Consider the following 17,237-nt stretch of genomic DNA (forward strand, 5'->3'; position numbering starts at 1 on the left):
CTAGATCACAAGGAGGTATGTTAGAAACAACAGCATAATAATTGATGGCTTTCCACCCACAGGCAGCAGAAAAATGAATATATTTGCAAATCATCATACCAAGTGCAAAAATACCGGTACTTTTTTTGACCAATCCCGGATACCCCCCAAAATTCCCAGATTTCAGTTTTAAATATAATGCATAATTCAGACCTGGTTTGGTATATTTTGCTGTCACTTACCTTGGATGTATTTGCAGACAAATGGGCTCCAGGTTTAGCCTCTATGCTCTAGTCACAGCCACTACTGTACACTGTTTGTGAGACTGGAAAGCTGCTGTTTAGGGATCAGTGAAGGAACAACAGACCTCAAATAGCCTTCGATTTTTTAATGTTGCGTAGAAATGTTCTTTGAGGGCTTTTTATATACTGCTTCTGGATTGTGTTGCTGCAAATCTCACAGTTGCCACTCGCCCATGACTTTCCAGGCTTTGTGACAAGGGATTAATATTATTTACTACAACAGTCTCAGTTAAAGCTAGACTCCAAACATGATAAAAACAAATGTATGCACGTATATGTTCAAAAAAAGTAATTAAGTGTATTTTCAATAGCAGCAAGAAAAACTAACCTAAATTTGATTTGGCATGAACCTCTCCCAATCACTCTACAGCTGAGCTCAGACTGGGAGAGAGAGAAGCATCACAAGGAGCAGATCAGTTATGCTGCGTTGCTCACGTGCCAAACAATGAATAAGCAGACAAGAGAGGAGAAATGAGGTGAGGTCCAGTCTGCTGCTTCTCATTCACTGTCCAGTCACAGGCTCGTGCCATGGACAAGACCAAGGATTAATTAATTGCAGTAGAAAAAAAAAAACATGTACCCAGGTTGGATGTGTAGGGAGGTTGTGTATATCTCAGGAGTAAATGGAGAGAAATGCAAAGCCCTCGGCAGGAAAAACTACACCTCTATACACTTTTAATCTGTGTAATTAAGAAAGCTTCTTAATGGAGCTCAGCTTTTAATGCAACAGTTATAAAATAGCGGTGCAATGTCCCAATAATTCAGCATGACTGTTGAAATATGTGGAAACAGAGGTTAGCTTTCACTTATTACAAAGCTTGCCTTAAAGTGGTCATAAAGCCTAAACATTTTTTACCTTAATGCATTCTTTCCTTTAACCGCTTCAGCCCCGGAAGATTTTACCCCCTTCCTGACCAGAGCACTTTTTGCGATTCGGCACTGCGTCGCTTTAACTGACAATTGCGCGGTGGTGCGACGTTACACCCAAACAAAATTGATGTCCTTTTTTCCCCACAAATAGAGCTTTCTTTTGGTGGTATTTGTGTTTATTTTTTGCGCTATAAACAAAAAAAGAGAGTGACAATTTCGAGAAAAAAAAAAAAAAAAACGCAATATTTTAAACTTTTTGCTATAATAAATATCCCCCAAAAATATATAACGAAACGATTTTTTTCCTCAGTTTAGGCCAATATGTACTCTTCTACATATTTTTGGTAAAAAAAAAAAAAAAAAACATATATTGATTGGTTTGCGCAAAAGTTATAGCGTCTACAAAATAGGGGATAGTTTTATGGCATTTTTATTATTAATTTTTTTTTTTTTAATAGTAATGGTGGCTGCGACATTATGGTGGACACGTCGGGACAATTTTGACACATTTTTGGGACCATTGACATTTATACAGCGATCAGTGCTATAAAAATGCATTGATTACTGTAAAAATGTCACTGGCAAGGAAAGGGGTTAACACTAGGGGGCGATCAAGGGGTTAATTGTGTTCCCTAGTGTGTGTTTTAACTGAGGGGGGGAGGGGGCTGTGTAGGGGAGATGACAGATCGCTGTTCATACGATCTGTCTCTTCTCCCCCTCAGAGAACTGGAAACTGTGTGTTTACACACAGTGGCCACAGGGCAAAGCGACGTTACATAACGTCGTTTCGCCCAGCCGTGCCATTCTGCCGCAGTACAACTGCGGCGGCTGGTCGGCAAGTCGTTAAAGGATAAGTTGCTACAATGCAGTATTGGGAACATGTTACCTGTTCTACCCTAAAAATGTGAGGAACATGTAACATTGTTCCCAAACGTGAACTTATCCTTAAGGCCGGGTTGACAGCTCTGATGGAATGTGGCTCACAGCAGGGGTCCGGTGTGTCCCTGTTCTCCATTTTAGGGATGAATCAGGACCGAATATTTGCCTGAATTCGGCCCTGAAACTGAGCCAAAGACGCAACGGTCACAATCTCCTGTCATACAAATTGGATGCAGGGAAACCTACATCCAATTCGTATAGGTGTGATCCCATCCTTAAGGTAAAAAAAAGTTTAGGTAGTAGTATCCTCCCTCAACCCCCCCTTACACTTACCTGAGCATTCATTCGATCCAGTGCTGTGCATGTATGCAGATCTTCTCTCTCCTCACTTCCTGGGTCTTACAGGCTTTGCCAAGGTAGCAGGAGCCATTGGCTCTTATTGCTGTCAATCAAAGCCAGGGGCAATGGAGCGGGGTCAAGGCAGAGTCCAGCTGTCTGTGGCAATAGCCACAGACAGTGAGGCTCAGGAGTGAGACCACATGGGGGTACTCGCCAGGGATAAGGAGCCTGGAGCACCCAAGAAGAGGAGGCTTGGGGCCGCTCTGTGCAATTCCATTGCACAGAGCAGGCAACTATAAACCGGTTTATTATTTAAAAAAGAAAAAATGCATTTACAACCACTTTAAGTCAATGATTAGCAGAGATGATAAATAGCTGAGCCATAGTTCAATTAAGAAGTCTCCAGAGCAGCACAGCCCCCAAAAAACGCATTAAGAAATTATTAGTTATAGAAATTATTAATCAAAACTGTAGGCTGGTGATTTGCAACAATGGTTTGCCCAAGGTGTGATAAAATTTAATTGATCTAGGCTCTAATCATGCATGCCAGTGGCACTGGCTCTGTGAGCTAAACCAGGATTGCTAGATTCCTTATTTTGCTGAACTGGCAAGTAGAAAAGTTTGATGGGTATTAAAACTTTAATCCTGACACCTGTCTTCTGTGATATCACTGGGCATAGTGCTGCCAAGCGTCCAAGACAGACTTTTGGCAACACTGGTAGATAAAGTCTTTTGATATGGAGAATAATTATGTGTAGAGCCTTTCATTTGTACATCCAAGGCATCAAGGACGGCAAGTGTAATCTGCTACCTTTGCGTATGGATTTTTGGTACACATATTAAAGCTTTAAAAGAACTGAAATACAGACATACAAAATAAAAGCCTTTCCACGGCTGTATATTATACATTCTCTGTACCCTTTTTAATTACTAGGTCATTCCTGCAATACGAGATGCTTAATAAGTACCATAAAAAACATTAATTACACCAATGAAAGATACAAAAAGCAAAAAAGATAAGACTGTATAGGACCAGTTTACATGCCATTATCTTGCCACATTATGACTACTGCAGTGCTTCTTAAATTATTATTATTATTGACCTAACACCAGCAGTACCATGGTTTTTAATCGGGCATATTAAAAGATTTATTCATCCAAAACTGATGATTCAGCCATAGGTGGACGTTTCTGGGCTGAATTGGTAACTTCAAGCAGGAAGATCTCAACACCAGAGTTCCTGCCTCTGTCCCATCACATCAGGAGAAGTTCAGAATTCCTGATGCTTTCTCTGCAATGAAATAAATAGAATATCTCTACACAGAGAATGAGAGCCGCTTACATTTGCTATGACAGGTGGGTGGGGCTAAGAATCCAAGAGATCTTTAGAAACCTGAGAAAGCTGAAAGCTATTCAAGCTGCCAGCATATCCCCTAAACAAGAATATCAGTTTTGAATGGTGTAAGCCTTTAACGCGTAAACCACCTCTCTAATTTGATAGAGAAAAAGTAATTTTCCAGGCAAAAAGTTTAAATACAAAGTTAAAAAAACATATGCTTACATTTTTACCCACAAAAGGTAAAAGGATCTGTAACATGTTAAGGCTGAATTCCAGCATAAGACTCTTTTTAACACAAGGTTTCCTACCCTATTAACAGCTAAAATGCCCCCAAAGTTTGTAAACTAGTCAATGCAGAGATGGAAAATCATCACATTTACTTGCCATAATATCATTAGCAGTACTCAATTTTTTTCCTCTTAGTCACATTGAGGAGGGATCTGTGAGGCACTCTACATCACATCACTTAGACAGCTGCTCCCATCCCCTCCACAGCCCATCGCTCCAGTGAGAGCTGGAGAGGCAGAACAGAGAGTCAGTGACTGACAGTCACCAGATCTCTGCTCACTTACGGCCCAGAACTAATCGATCAGTGGTCTTTGATTGCTCACTTCTCTGTGTAGAGGCGGCAGGGGACAGATGCAGCATTGGAGTGATGTACAAGTATGAATATTTATTTTTCAAGAATCCCACACTTCTCTTTGAAAAGACAAGTTCACTTTTCTAAAAAAAATAAAATGCACACTTTTTGCAGGTAAAAAAGAAATGTGCATCATTTTTAGCTGTCTGCCCATACCTCATACAGGCAGGCAGTTACTGAATGACAGGAAAAATAAACTACTAGAGCGCTCACAAGGTCCATGGTAGTTCATTGAGAACTACAAGCCATCAGCCGCAAAGGCTGTTGGTACTTGTTCATTCATTCACAGAATCTCCACTGTCACAAATAGAAGGGGAATCAGGGAGGGGCTGCAGGAGCAGAACCATGTTACATGTTCTATCCCAAGAACGGGTGGAATATGTAGCATGTTCCCAAAGGTGAACTAATTATTTAATGCCACTCTTGTGCTATCCACTAGTCAGTGAGATCACGCTGCCCCTTCCTAGTTCAATATTACTTTCCCCTGATTACTGGACAGTGATGTATGGATTCACTGTCTAATGAGGAGACTGGAGGAAGAGAGGTACCATATTGAGCTGAACTGCTGAAACAGGAAGATTAATTGCTTACGAAGAAACTGCTTGGGTCATATATGCATATGCATTTCAACTGTGTATTTAGTGGTTTGCCTGAAGTTTTGCAAAAGGTATTCATCATATTCTATGCATGCCCAGTTTTGAACATTCCGTGCCCAAAGAAAGGTATTCAAATTTCCTACAATTCAGATATGATGCTTATGTGGACCTCATAAATAATTAAATGGCCAACAAAATAATAAAATGTAAATATTATGTAATGCCTGCTTAGTTCAAAATCAAATATTGTTCTAACCTGCCTTAAATGTGCCAAAAGCTAGGGAAAAAAAAAAAAGTGGAGTGACACCTTACAGTACACAAGTCAAACTGTGGACGATTCAAAATGAGCATATGACAAAAGCCTGTATAGGCCAAGATTGCCATCTAGAAACACTGCATTTCAAAATGATGTGTAGATCTAGAGATACAGGCACCTGAAGGTATACACAAATATTGACTTTCTATAAAAGTCACGCTCAGCTCCAGCCTCTCCATTATAGTTAACCAATAGACAGTATATAAGGAGATGGAAAGGACTGGAGTCAAGCCAAACTTTTACAGATCTGCATCTCTGAATGCATTACTCATTTTGGCATGTGGATTTACCAGAAAATAACCAAAGTTTGCCAACTTTACATATCCAACATCATTCAATGCAGGAAGCATCTTTACCAAAAACGAATCTGTAGAAAAATCATGACCTATCATCAAACCGTTAATAAGACCCTACAGCATCTGTGTGCAGTTCACATGTGGTTTAGAGCTTGCATAGAGGGGGCTGACATTAACCGTTTGTAGAGGGTGTGGGTAGCATGCGTACAGACAGGTGACCAACAGGTCGGATGTCAGGAGATTGTCACAGGCTTTTCTTCTCCTGGTGCTGAAGATGGCCGAGACTGGAAGTTGAGGACTTTGTATTTAGCGGAGTTTCAGATCATCCCCGCTTCCAAGACCCGCATTGGGGTCCTGCTGTCGCCGAGCCTACACCAAAGAGAAATTCTGTTTAAAGTTAACATAGCATTGTAGGTGTGAAAACTGAGATTTGCAGAATATAAACAGTACAGAAATGGGGGAAAGAATACTTAGTAATGGATAGGAAAAGTACATTGGATTTACAGTGGGTACATATTTTGAGTGATTACCAAAGTGTTCCCCTGATTATTAATGGGAATTTCACATTATTGGTTTTCCATATTTTTGTATTGCATCAAATATTAACATACATATGTAGATAAGCCACTAAAGGGAACTCCGTACTGAAATCAATTATCCTCAAATAGCTCAAAAATGTTACGATAGGATATCATCTACACAGGCAGTGAACGGTTTTCAGTGGGTCAGGAGAACCATAAAATTGCATTGTGAGAAGAGGCAGTAAAGCACAACATTTGTAATATATATATAAAAAAATTAGTTATACAAATAACAAGGGTTATTACGATGACTTGGTGGTGGAAATTAGGCTGTGACCCTAGGATGATTCCACAAAGAAATGTGTATTTACAGGAGACTGAGATGAAAACTGTTGTCTGTATAGTAATGTGCAGTGTATGACAGTATACTTACTAATATCTGATGTGCCTCTGGTTCTATTTTGCTCTGAAATTTGTGTGCCCAATACAAAAAATTTTGTTTGAGAAAAAAAAAAAAAAAAAAAGGGTTATTAAATTAAGCTGATCACAGGATGTGCTACAAGCCTATCTGCAGCATCTGCTTGATCCACAAAGCTATTTAGTTTTCAGCTTGGTCTCTTAAAACCCCATTAATTTACCTCTTACAGCTCTAACGGGTACTTCTACGGCGTTACAAAAAGTCACTGAGAGTCCACTATTTAAATGCTGCCCGGGCATGTATCCCTGACCTGTGGAGGCAAATTTCTCCGACCCTCATGGTACCTGGATACCATGGACAGCATATGCCTACACTGAGTATTCTGATCTCATGATAGACAACCCCTCTTCCCCCCCCCCCTGGTTCTTGATCCCTCACCTTTGCATATTGCCATCCCTATGGGGCTCTGATATGTATGACCTCCTTCATAGACCCACTACAGAGTCCATCATATCTATGGGTTTATCTTCAGGTTCACTCGTGTTCAAATAGGACACATTCATTCAGGACAATACTATGTATATACTTTGGAACACTATTTCTATGTTTGTTTTTCTATGATTTTAACATGATTATATAATAAAATTCTATTTTTACATTATTGAGTGCTCTTTTTCATTTGAGTCTACTGGTGACTACCAATTTAAAGTCCATATTCATCCTTGGTTTTTTTTTCTGTTTGTATTCTAACCTCAGCTTGTGCAATTAGGCTTTGGCAATAAAATCTGGAAGCTCATTGGTTTTCTATGCAGAAATGCACCAGATTTTGCACTCTCCAGCTTTAGTAAATAAACCCCACTGTATTGAGCTGAGAAGCTGCATTGGGTAACTGTTCTGTACCCCTTCAGAGCATAACTGGCAGTGCTGAGTTTTAAAGCCCCTTGAATGTTGTATGTACCAACTGCAGAATGGTTCACCAAATATTACGATGTGCATACTGTGTCTATATTTTCTGGAACCTTTTAAGGGGGACGCACGTTACTGTTTCTGCTGTAAACTGAAATATTTGTAGATTCATCTCCATTCTAGGTGTGCCTGCTTTGTGCACTGAATGTGACTTTGTACTTGCTCATTGCAATTACCAAAGAAAAAAAGAAAAAAAGCCCCATTTAATGCAAAATAAAATACCTTTGCAGTGGGCCTCTCTTAAAGCGTCACCCCGGACAGAAAAAAAAATACCCTTGCAGTTATTAAGCGTAAACACCCAATCATTCTAGGGCCTGAGGAACAAGGTGTAATACCTTATTCCTTGCTCTGGCAGGCTTCCTACACGATAAGCAACCAGTCCCCAAAGCCTCTTCTCCAAGCTCCTGCAGTGCAGCAGCGGTTACAAGCTCATGTCATCAAGCACAGTGTAGGAGAAATAATACTGCAGTGTACGTGTGGTCTGCGAGGGTCCCCCCACCACCCGAAGTGTTGGAGAAAAGAGCACCAAAGTAAATGAATATTTATTCATTCCTAGACTTAATGAGTAGTTAACCCTTGGGAAGGCGGGCACTGCACATTTTTAACAACCCTGGAATATATTTTTAAAATCTGAGGGTCATATGTACCCACCCTTATTAACAGCAGCAGAGTATTTGCACTGCCACTTTCATAATTAAAGCTGTGGAAGAACATTCAAATACCATACATACTAAACCCAGAACCCCAGATCTGCAAGCCCACAGTGCTAACCACAGCACTTCCTTCAATAAGCTGGAGCTCATCTCCTCCTTCCTGCCCCTTCTTAATCGTTTCAAGTTTATAAAGTATTCTGCTGCACTCTGCAGATCCCACATAGTAGTTAGCTTGTGTATGTATGGATAACGACACTGTCTATGGGCAGAACATCAATTTTCCATTAAAGTGGAAAACCCCTTTAGTAAAAAATGGTGTGCAGCTTGATAAAGGTGACCATACACATTAAGGTACAGTTATGCAACTTGTGCACCAATACATTAATGACTGTATTGGAGATTGTGCCAATACATACATAACAGTGTTATCAGCTGATAAGCCCTGATTTCACGAATACTTCTATTTCATGCTTAAAAGGGGTGGTAAAGTCTCCAGGTTCTATGCATTAAGGTGAAAAACCTTCTGTGCTGCAGCTGCCTCCAGAGCCCCCCTTTTTCTTACCTGAGGCCATCCGTTCCAGCGATGTGTACGAGCCCAGCGACTCCAGCCGCTGTCTCCGTCCTCATGGGATAGATTGATAGCAGCAGGAGCCATTGGCTCCCGCTGCCGTCAATCAAATCCAGTGACAGGGGAGCGGGGCCGAGTCCTGCTGTCTGTGTCAATGGATGCAGCAGCGGGACTCATGAGCTTGCCCGCACGAGTGTCCCCAGGGAAAGGGGCTCTCTGTGGGGGCGCCCAAAAAAAAAGGAGGAGCCAGGAATGCTGCCGCACAGAGCAGGTAAGTATAACATGTTTGTTTTAAAAAAAAAAAAAAAATATAAAACACAAACCTTTACAATCACTTTAACCACTTCAATACTGGGCACTTTTACCCCCTTCCTACCCAGGCCAATTTTCAGCTTTCAGTGCGGTCACACTTTGAATGACAATTGCAAGTTTGTCATGCAACACTGTACCTATATATAATTTTTATATTTTTTTCCCCCACAAAGAGAGCTTTCTTTTGATGGTATTTAATCACTGCTGGGTTTTTCATTTTTTGTTAAAACAAAAGGAAACATTTTTTCCTTAGTTTCTGTCAGAAACGGCATTTATGGGCACTGATGAGGAGGCAGTAATATGCAGGATTGATAGGTGGCACGGATAGGCACAGCTTGGCATCATTGCTGGGCACTGTTGTGGCTGCACAGATAATCAGGGCACTGATGATTAGCGTTCTGATTATCTGTATAGGTCTTCCCCGTGAGGAGATGCCGTCGATCAGCTCTCCTCAACTCACACTCTGTCAGTGTGAGACAAAGAGAGACGATAAACGGCACTTACATTTTTACATGTGATTGGCTGTGATTGGATACAGCTGATCACATGGGTAAAGGGCCATGTCATCGGCTCTTTACCGAGATCGGGGTTGCGCCATGTCCCAGGGACATGGCGCGCCCGCAATCAACACGCAATGAGACTGGACATTGCCCAAGAACGAGAGGGAATCCCACCCACTGTCATTTGTCAATATAGCGGGCAGGAGGAGGTTAAAGTACTACTAAACCCAGGACCTAGCATTCACTATATCTGGTCTCCCACAGTACACAGAACATGGAACTGCAATTATTTTAGTAAATATAAACTGCTAAATACCTTTTCTCATCAGCAGTATATAGCAGTCCTGTAACTTCTATCAGTGTCTGGTTAAAGCTTTTTACTCTTCTCTGACTGTTCTATGAGGCTGCAGGACCCCTGACCCTCTGTCTTGACCGTGTCGATCACATGCACCCTCCCAAGAAAAAAAAAAAAAGAAGAACTCTCCAGCAACACACACCAAACTGAGCATGCGCAGAGCAACTCCAAAAGCTCTGTCTTATCAACAGATGGATTGGGGACAGTAAAAGAAGGGGAGGATCAGAGAAGGCAGGATCAAACAGCCTTTTTGCACAATACAGAGGATTACCCCTACAGTGGAGTATAACAAGCATACTTTACTATATATACACACAGACTGATTTTACTGTTGTGAGTTAGGGCTGGGCGATTTTCTCAAAAAAAAAAAAAAAAAAAAACTTGATTCACGATTCGAATCAAGTTTTTTTTTTTTTAATCTTGGACACCGCACCTAAAAACTCCTACCCACAGCTCCTCAGGACCGGCGCGGTGCCAACGCCGGTCCTGGGGAGCTGCAGGCAGGAGTTTTTAGGCGAGGCAGAGGCTTTGGCCTAGTCCGTGGCGTCCGGCCCTGTGGACTAGGCCAAGCCTAAAAACTCCTGCCCGCAACTCCTCAGGACCGGTGCGGTGGAAAAAAAAAAAAAAAAAAAAAAAAAAAAAAATCGATCTGCTTAAATTTTGAATCAATTTGACCTCTAGATTTAAATTGATTTTTTCCCCAGCCCTATTGCGGGTTTAGTAAAACTAATAAATATGTAGAAAAGTGGCTGGCACCATTCCAGAACATTACCAGTAAAATTCAGTGCATGGAGAGGCACTGGACATTTTTTAGGCTTATCAACATGCCCGTTACTAGGATTAAGGGGATTTGTTTTATGTGGTTACTGTTAGTTATTGCAATTGTACATTGCTTCTTGATTACAAAGAACAAGACTGTTAAAGCTACATCAATTTTGGATCAAAAACTATATTAAAAAAAGTAAAAATAAAACCCTAACCAGCCAGGATGCAAAAGACTTACTAAAAGAAATAAATAGCAAAATTAACTGCTAACATTTGAACAGCAGAGGGCGCTCCCATCCACCCATACACATTCCTACACATTGAAATCACAAGTTGACATATTGTGGTGAGGAAATGGAGCTGAGCATGCAGGCCTGTGGTAGATTCATAAAGGGGTGGCTGACAATGCAAAAGCTGTGAGTGGAAGAGGTCTGACGCTTCAGAAAAGGCTTGAATGAGAGCACACGGCTCAGAAAATAATAATAAAAAGTTGAACCAATCTGTGCGAAGAAAGAAAAACCATGAGGCTGAACATGCTTTTAGCACTACTTGGCTATCAAGAGCCAGGTCAGATGGTTTAGCCAATAGTTTTAAAATTTTAAAAGTGACATCACAGCAGTTGTAAAACATTACTTGCCACTGTGTCCTCCATTGCAGTGGTGGTGAGCTTACAAGTTATAGGGTACTCTAGCGATGACCCCTGACATCACCAATGGGCCACGTGAGGCTGATTGGTACTTCTGGTTGGGAAGCCTTCACACTTTAGCAATTAGTAGTAGGGATTACTGAATTGTAAGTGCTTTGCAATGTTAGTGCAACATGCCCCTAACCAAACATGCCGCGTGTCTGCACCCCCCCCCCCCCCCGACTGTCTCCTGTAGCTTGCCTGCACCCCCCAACCGTCACCTGTAGCTTGCCTGCCCCCCCCCCCGACCGTTTCTTGTAGCTTGCCTGCATCCCCTGACCGCCTCTTGTAGCTTCCCTGCATCCCCCCCCCCCCCAACCATCTCCTGCAGCTTGCCTGCACCCCCCGCCGGTCTATCATGATCACTTAGTGCCCCTGTTCCTCATTCTAGAACCCGGGTGTTGGCTGTTGCTTTTCCCCTGTCTGTGTTCACCTGCAAGGTGTTTGATCTGATCAGTCACCCGATATAAGCAAACGGAACACTCTATCCCTTGCTTGTGATAGAGAGAGTTTGCTGTTGGACTTCCCTGTGTATGACCCGGATCGGATATTGGACTATTCCCTGAACTCAGCCTGCCTTATTACCTGAACCGTCTTAGAACCACACTATCTGTCTGCTAAACTGCAAGTAGTCTGTTGTTTGCTCTGTTCTCGTCTGCCTTGGTGTGGTGGCCAGACTCTATAGCATTGTGTATATGTCCTGGGGGCAACCAAGTACCGACAGGCCTGCCTGTCCCTAACCAAACATGCCGCATGTCTGCACCCCCCGACTGTCTCCTGTAGCTTGCCTGCACCCCCCAACCGTCTCCTGTAGCTTGCCTGCACCCCCCCCCCCCCGACCGTTTCTTGTAGCTTGCCTGCATCCCTGCCTTAAAGGAAAGGGGGCTACTATAGGTGAAGCACACAGTAACTAGCTATAGTGTCTGACCACCTGCATTGAGGTAGACGTGACATTTGTGACACCGTCGCCTGTAGCTTGCCTGCACCCCCCGCCCATCTCCCGTAGCTTGCCTGCACCCCCCGCCCATCTCCCGTAGCTTGCCTGCACCCCCCGCCCATCTCCCGTAGCTTGCCTGCACCCCCCGCCCATCTCCCGTAGCTTGCCTGCACCCCCCGCCCATCTCCCGTAGCTTGTCTGCACTCCAACATTCTTTTGTAGCATGTGTGCAGGCTCGGTCAGTCTCCTGTAGCATGTGTGCAGGCTCGGTCAGTCTCCTGTAGCATGTGTGCAGCCTCGGTCAGTATCCTGTAGCAGGTCTCCAGTATCTGACAATTTTCTGTAGCGTTACATTTACTGAATATTACATGGGGCCCTTTGGTGATGCAAGTGACTACAGCAGAAGTTCCCTACACCTTGTTAAGGGCCCATGTGACCAGGGCTATACTCCTACCAGTCCTGAGTGATACCCAATGATACTGCTGGACTGAGTCAGTGGGAAAGGTAACCTCATAAACAGTTATGACACCCATACATTACAAACCCATCATCCTAATACCGCTCTAATCATACCATTTGTGGGCATTTTTTGATCAGTTTTAATGCTTTGGATTTTTTTTTTATTACATGCATTTTATAAGCAACCATTTTTTCTTATACTTGATCTCAGAAAGGGTAAATATTTATTGCATAAAATACCGTATATACTCGAGTATAAGCCGAGTTTTTCAGCACTTTTTTTTGTGCTGAAAATGCCCCCTTCGGCTTATACTCGAGTTCCGCTCCTCACTGTGTCCATCTGCAATCTTATGATCTCCGGCGCTGTGACATACAGTCCAGTTGGCCGCCGTGTAGTGTAACAAAGGACAAGGAGGAGTCTGGGGCTTTGCTACACTACACGGCGGCCGACTAGACTGTATGTCACAGTGCTGGAGATCATAAGACTGCAGATGGACACAGCTCCGGTACATAAGACACGGATCTGGTAGGGAGATTGGTACATGCACATGGACAGTGAGGCATGCAGATGGACAGTGAGGCTGCAGATGGGCATTGTTGACCCTCTTTTCCACTTACAGTAGCTGTGCATTCCTCACCCTAGGCTTATATTCGAGTCAATACGTTTTCCCAGTTTTTTGTGGTAAAATTGGGTGCCTCGGCTTATATTCGGGTCAGCTTATACTCAAGTATATACGGTACCTCAATTTTGTATTCACAGTAAGAGCTGTGTAAATGTGGCATCGACTTCCTCCAGAGGTGGTTCTGGCAAGCTCAGTAGATTGCTTTAAAAAAGGCCTGGATTCTTTTCTAAATGTACATAATATAACTGGGTGCTAACATTTATGGGTAAAGAAGGTTTTGAATGTACCATCATCCAGAAATTTTTAGCGATAAAGAGGTTGGGAGCCTGGTCCCCAGCCAGGTACTCACCAAAAAGCTAGGGGGTGATTGGACTATCTCGGTACAATACACTAAAGGTAAGCTCAGGTATAGAAACAATCATGTAAAAAGATATACAAAAAAGTTTGTTACACAATATATGACAAAATATCAACGATGAATAAGAAATAAGTGACGGTCCATGTGTATCACCAAGATAATACTCCCCTGATGGGGAAGATCACAGTGGGATAGTTGGTCACGGACAGTGTTTCTACTACTTTCGCAGACTGAGCCGCTTCATCAGGAAAACATCTGCAATTTCATTGGCACCCCTCACCTATTCATTCAACCCTGGTTCAACTGTCACCACCCCTCTGTATTTTAGGTCTTCCAGATTCCAGCCTTTCGAATTTTAGTCCCCCTCGGTCGCCACGGAAGACCTCCTACTGGCGATGCCCTACTGGCTACGCCCTGTGTATGCTGAGATTCGGGTAAGCGGTCCTCTATCTGTCCCCTATATAACAGCTGTATATTGTTCAAACTCATATTGCTTGAAACATTGTTCTCTCCTGTATGTGATCAAATGCATTGTTTCTGATCATGTGTCAATTAAATTGCAGACGTTTTCCAGATGAAGCGGCTCAGTCCGTGAAACTAGTAGAAACATTGTGTGACCAACTTTCCCACTGTGATCTTCCCCATCAGGGGAGTATTATCTTGGTGATACACATGGACCGTTACCTATTTCTTTGTTGATCCAGGGAAAATTTGATTGCCTCTGGGGGATCAGGAAGGCATTTTTTCCCCTGCTGTAGCAAATTGGAGCATGCTCTGCTGAGGTTTTTCACCTTCCTCTGGATCAGCTGTGGGTGAAGAAATGTGTATATGGGATTGTATTTTTTTTGGTTGAACTAGATGGACTTGTGTGTCTTTTTTCAACCCGACTAACTATGTAACTACAGTGGGGACGGAAAGTATTCAGACCCCCTTAAATTTTTCACTCTTTGTTATATTGCAGCCATTTTCTAAAATCATTTAAGTTCATTTTTTTCCTCATTAATGTACACACAGCACCCCATATTGACAGAAAAACACAGAATTGTTGACATTTTTGTAGATTTATTAAAAAAGAAAAACTGAAATATCACATGGTCCTAAGTACTCAGACCCTTTGCTCAGTATTTAGTAGAAGCACCCTTTTGATCTAATACAGCCATGAGTCTTTTTGGGAAAGGTGCAACAAGTTTTTCACACCTGGATTTGGGGATCCTCTGCCATTCCTCCTTGCAGATCCTCTCCAGTTCTGTCCGGTTGGATGGTAAACATTGGTGGACAGCCATTTTTAGGTCTCGCCAGAGATGCTCAATTGGGTTTAAGTCAGGGCTCTGGCTGGGCCATTCAAGAAGAGTCACGGAGTTGTTGTGAAGCCACTCCTTCGTTATTTTAGCTGTGTGCTTAGGGTCATTGTCTTGTTGGAAGGTAAACCTTCAGCCCAGTCTGGGGTCCTGAGCACTCTGGAGAAGGTTTTTGTCCAGGATATCACTGTACTTGGGCGCATTCATCTTTCCCTTAATTGCAACCAGTTGTCCTGTCCCTGCAGCTTAAAAACACCCCCACAGCATGCTGCCACCACCATGCTTCACTGTTGGGACTGTATTGGACAGGTGATGAGCAGTGCCTGGGCTTCCATCGGGCCACTCTGCCATAAAGCCCCAACTGGTGGAGGGCTGCAGTGATGGTTGACTTTCTACAACTTTCTCTCATCTCCCGACTGCATCTCTGGAGCTCAGCCACAGTGATCTTTGGGTTCTTCTTTACCTCTCTCACCAAGGCTCTTCTCCCCCGATAGCTCAGTTTGGCCGGACGGCCAGCTCTAGGAAGGGTCTTGATCGTCCCAAACGTCTTCCATTTAAGGATTATGGAGGCAACTGTGCTCTTAGGAACCTTAAGTGCAGCAGAAATTTTTTTGTAAGCTTGTTTTTTTATGTGCCTTGCCACAATTCTGTCTCTGAGCTCTTCAGGCAGTTCCTTTGACTTCATGATTCTCATTTGCTCTAACATGCACTGTGAGCTGTAAGATCTTATATAGACAGGTGTGTGGCTTTCCTAATCAAGTCCAATCAGTATAATCAAACACAGCTGGACTCAAATGAAGGTGTAGAACCATCTCAAGGATGATCAGAAGAAATGGACAGCACCTGAGTTAAATATATGAGTGTCACAACAAAAGGGTCTGAATACTTAGGACCATGTGATATTTCAGTTTTTATTTTTTAATAAAGCTGCAAAAATGTCAACAATTCTGTGTTTTTCTGTCAATACGGGGTGCTGTGCATACATTGAGGAAAAAAATGAACTTAAATGATTTTAGCAAATGGCTGCAATATAACAAAGAGTGAAAAATTTAAGGGGGTCTGAATACTTTCTGTCCCCACTGTATGTATGCATTGAGCAGGGGTATGGCAAGGCTAAGTGAAAATGTTCAATAGATGGTGCTGTGATGATTCACTATCACAATAACATTTTTTTCTACATTTATGTCTTTAAAACAGGGTCTTCCCCGCTAGAACTGGGAACTCATGCACACAAGTAATACTTATTACTCAGGGGTACTGACCATTTAAGGGCAGCGTGGTCGTAAAACTCTCACCTCCATTTCCTCCCGGTGAGAGCGATCTCTGTCCTCAAATTCTCGGGTTCTCCTGCGAGCTTCCTCAAACGCCTGCTGGGCCAGAGCATCTTCCTGCTGCAAGACAAGTACAATCAAGTCTGCCAGGTTTCCAGGCTTAGAGATGTGAACTGCATTTCTATAAAGGACCTCTATCCAAACATAATATTAAGTAATGCTGGTTGCCTTCCAGGCCCAGGATGCTGACAGTGCACTTTGTGGCTAAACATAATCCATTATGCTGGTATATGTAAAACTAATGCTGTTGTGCAAAGACGCAAAGACACACTCACACACACACACACACACACAAAGAAAACAATCTTACATGCAATGAGATTTAATCTCTTAAATGAAGGAATCAGATTGCTCCTGATGACTACTCTTTAAATAAACCCCAGTGTGGACATGCATACAAAAACCACAGTTAACGCCAAAGCAACCAATTGGCTGCTTGCTTCTGATTCCAAATGGTATCATCTATATCTATCTCTCCCTGTGTGAGAAAGATAGAGCGAGTGTTAGTACTGCAGATATACAGTTAAGGCATAGATCACCAGCACACCAGGGATCTTTGAATCAAACGTTTATTGAAGGGATTACATCACAGCATAAAACATCAACATTTTGGGGCCGTGCAGGACCATATCTGACAAGTTCAAGTGTAGTGCAGTGACATTTAAAATACCATCCACCAATCACAGAACTGATGAAGAGATATATAAAAAAGGGTCTGACCTGCAGTGACCAGAGACAAATCTTTACTAACCTGTGCTCGTTCCTCATCAAATTCTAGGCATCCCATGCCATCCAACCTCTGGAGGTCAATCCATCCCTTCCACATGACACAGACACCATTCAGGATCATTGGAGCCTTTAAGTATACCTAAAATAGAGGAAGGGATAGTGTTTAATTGTTTCACCAAGATGTCCAGGAAGATATGTAACTA

The 17,237-nt window shown here is 42.6% G+C and overlaps 1 protein-coding gene across 4 annotated transcripts in view; it reads right to left on the reverse strand.

The window, feature by feature from the left end:
- Positions 1 to 3,873: 3,873 nt before the first annotated feature.
- CBFB (core-binding factor subunit beta) overlaps positions 3,874 to 17,237 on the reverse strand; it is a 57,864-nt gene continuing 44,500 nt past the window's right edge. Inside the window, exons 4-6 of one of the 4 annotated variants that reach the window (XM_073605494.1) lie at positions 17,057 to 17,173; positions 16,270 to 16,365; positions 3,874 to 5,943 (exon numbers count right to left, since the gene is read on the reverse strand). In XM_073605494.1, coding sequence (XP_073461595.1) covers positions 5,926 to 5,943; positions 16,270 to 16,365; positions 17,057 to 17,173 — 231 coding nt within the window. In that variant the 3' untranslated portion in view covers positions 3,874 to 5,925. Of the gene's footprint in view, positions 5,944 to 16,236; positions 16,366 to 17,056; positions 17,174 to 17,237 lie in introns of all 4 variants that reach the window. The other 3 variants (XM_073605493.1, XM_073605491.1, XM_073605492.1) reach the window with 3 other exon arrangements.

This window comes from Aquarana catesbeiana, linkage group LG11, assembly GCF_042186555.1.
Source record: "Aquarana catesbeiana isolate 2022-GZ linkage group LG11, ASM4218655v1, whole genome shotgun sequence".
Taxonomy (NCBI): Eukaryota; Metazoa; Chordata; class Amphibia; order Anura; family Ranidae; genus Aquarana; species Aquarana catesbeiana.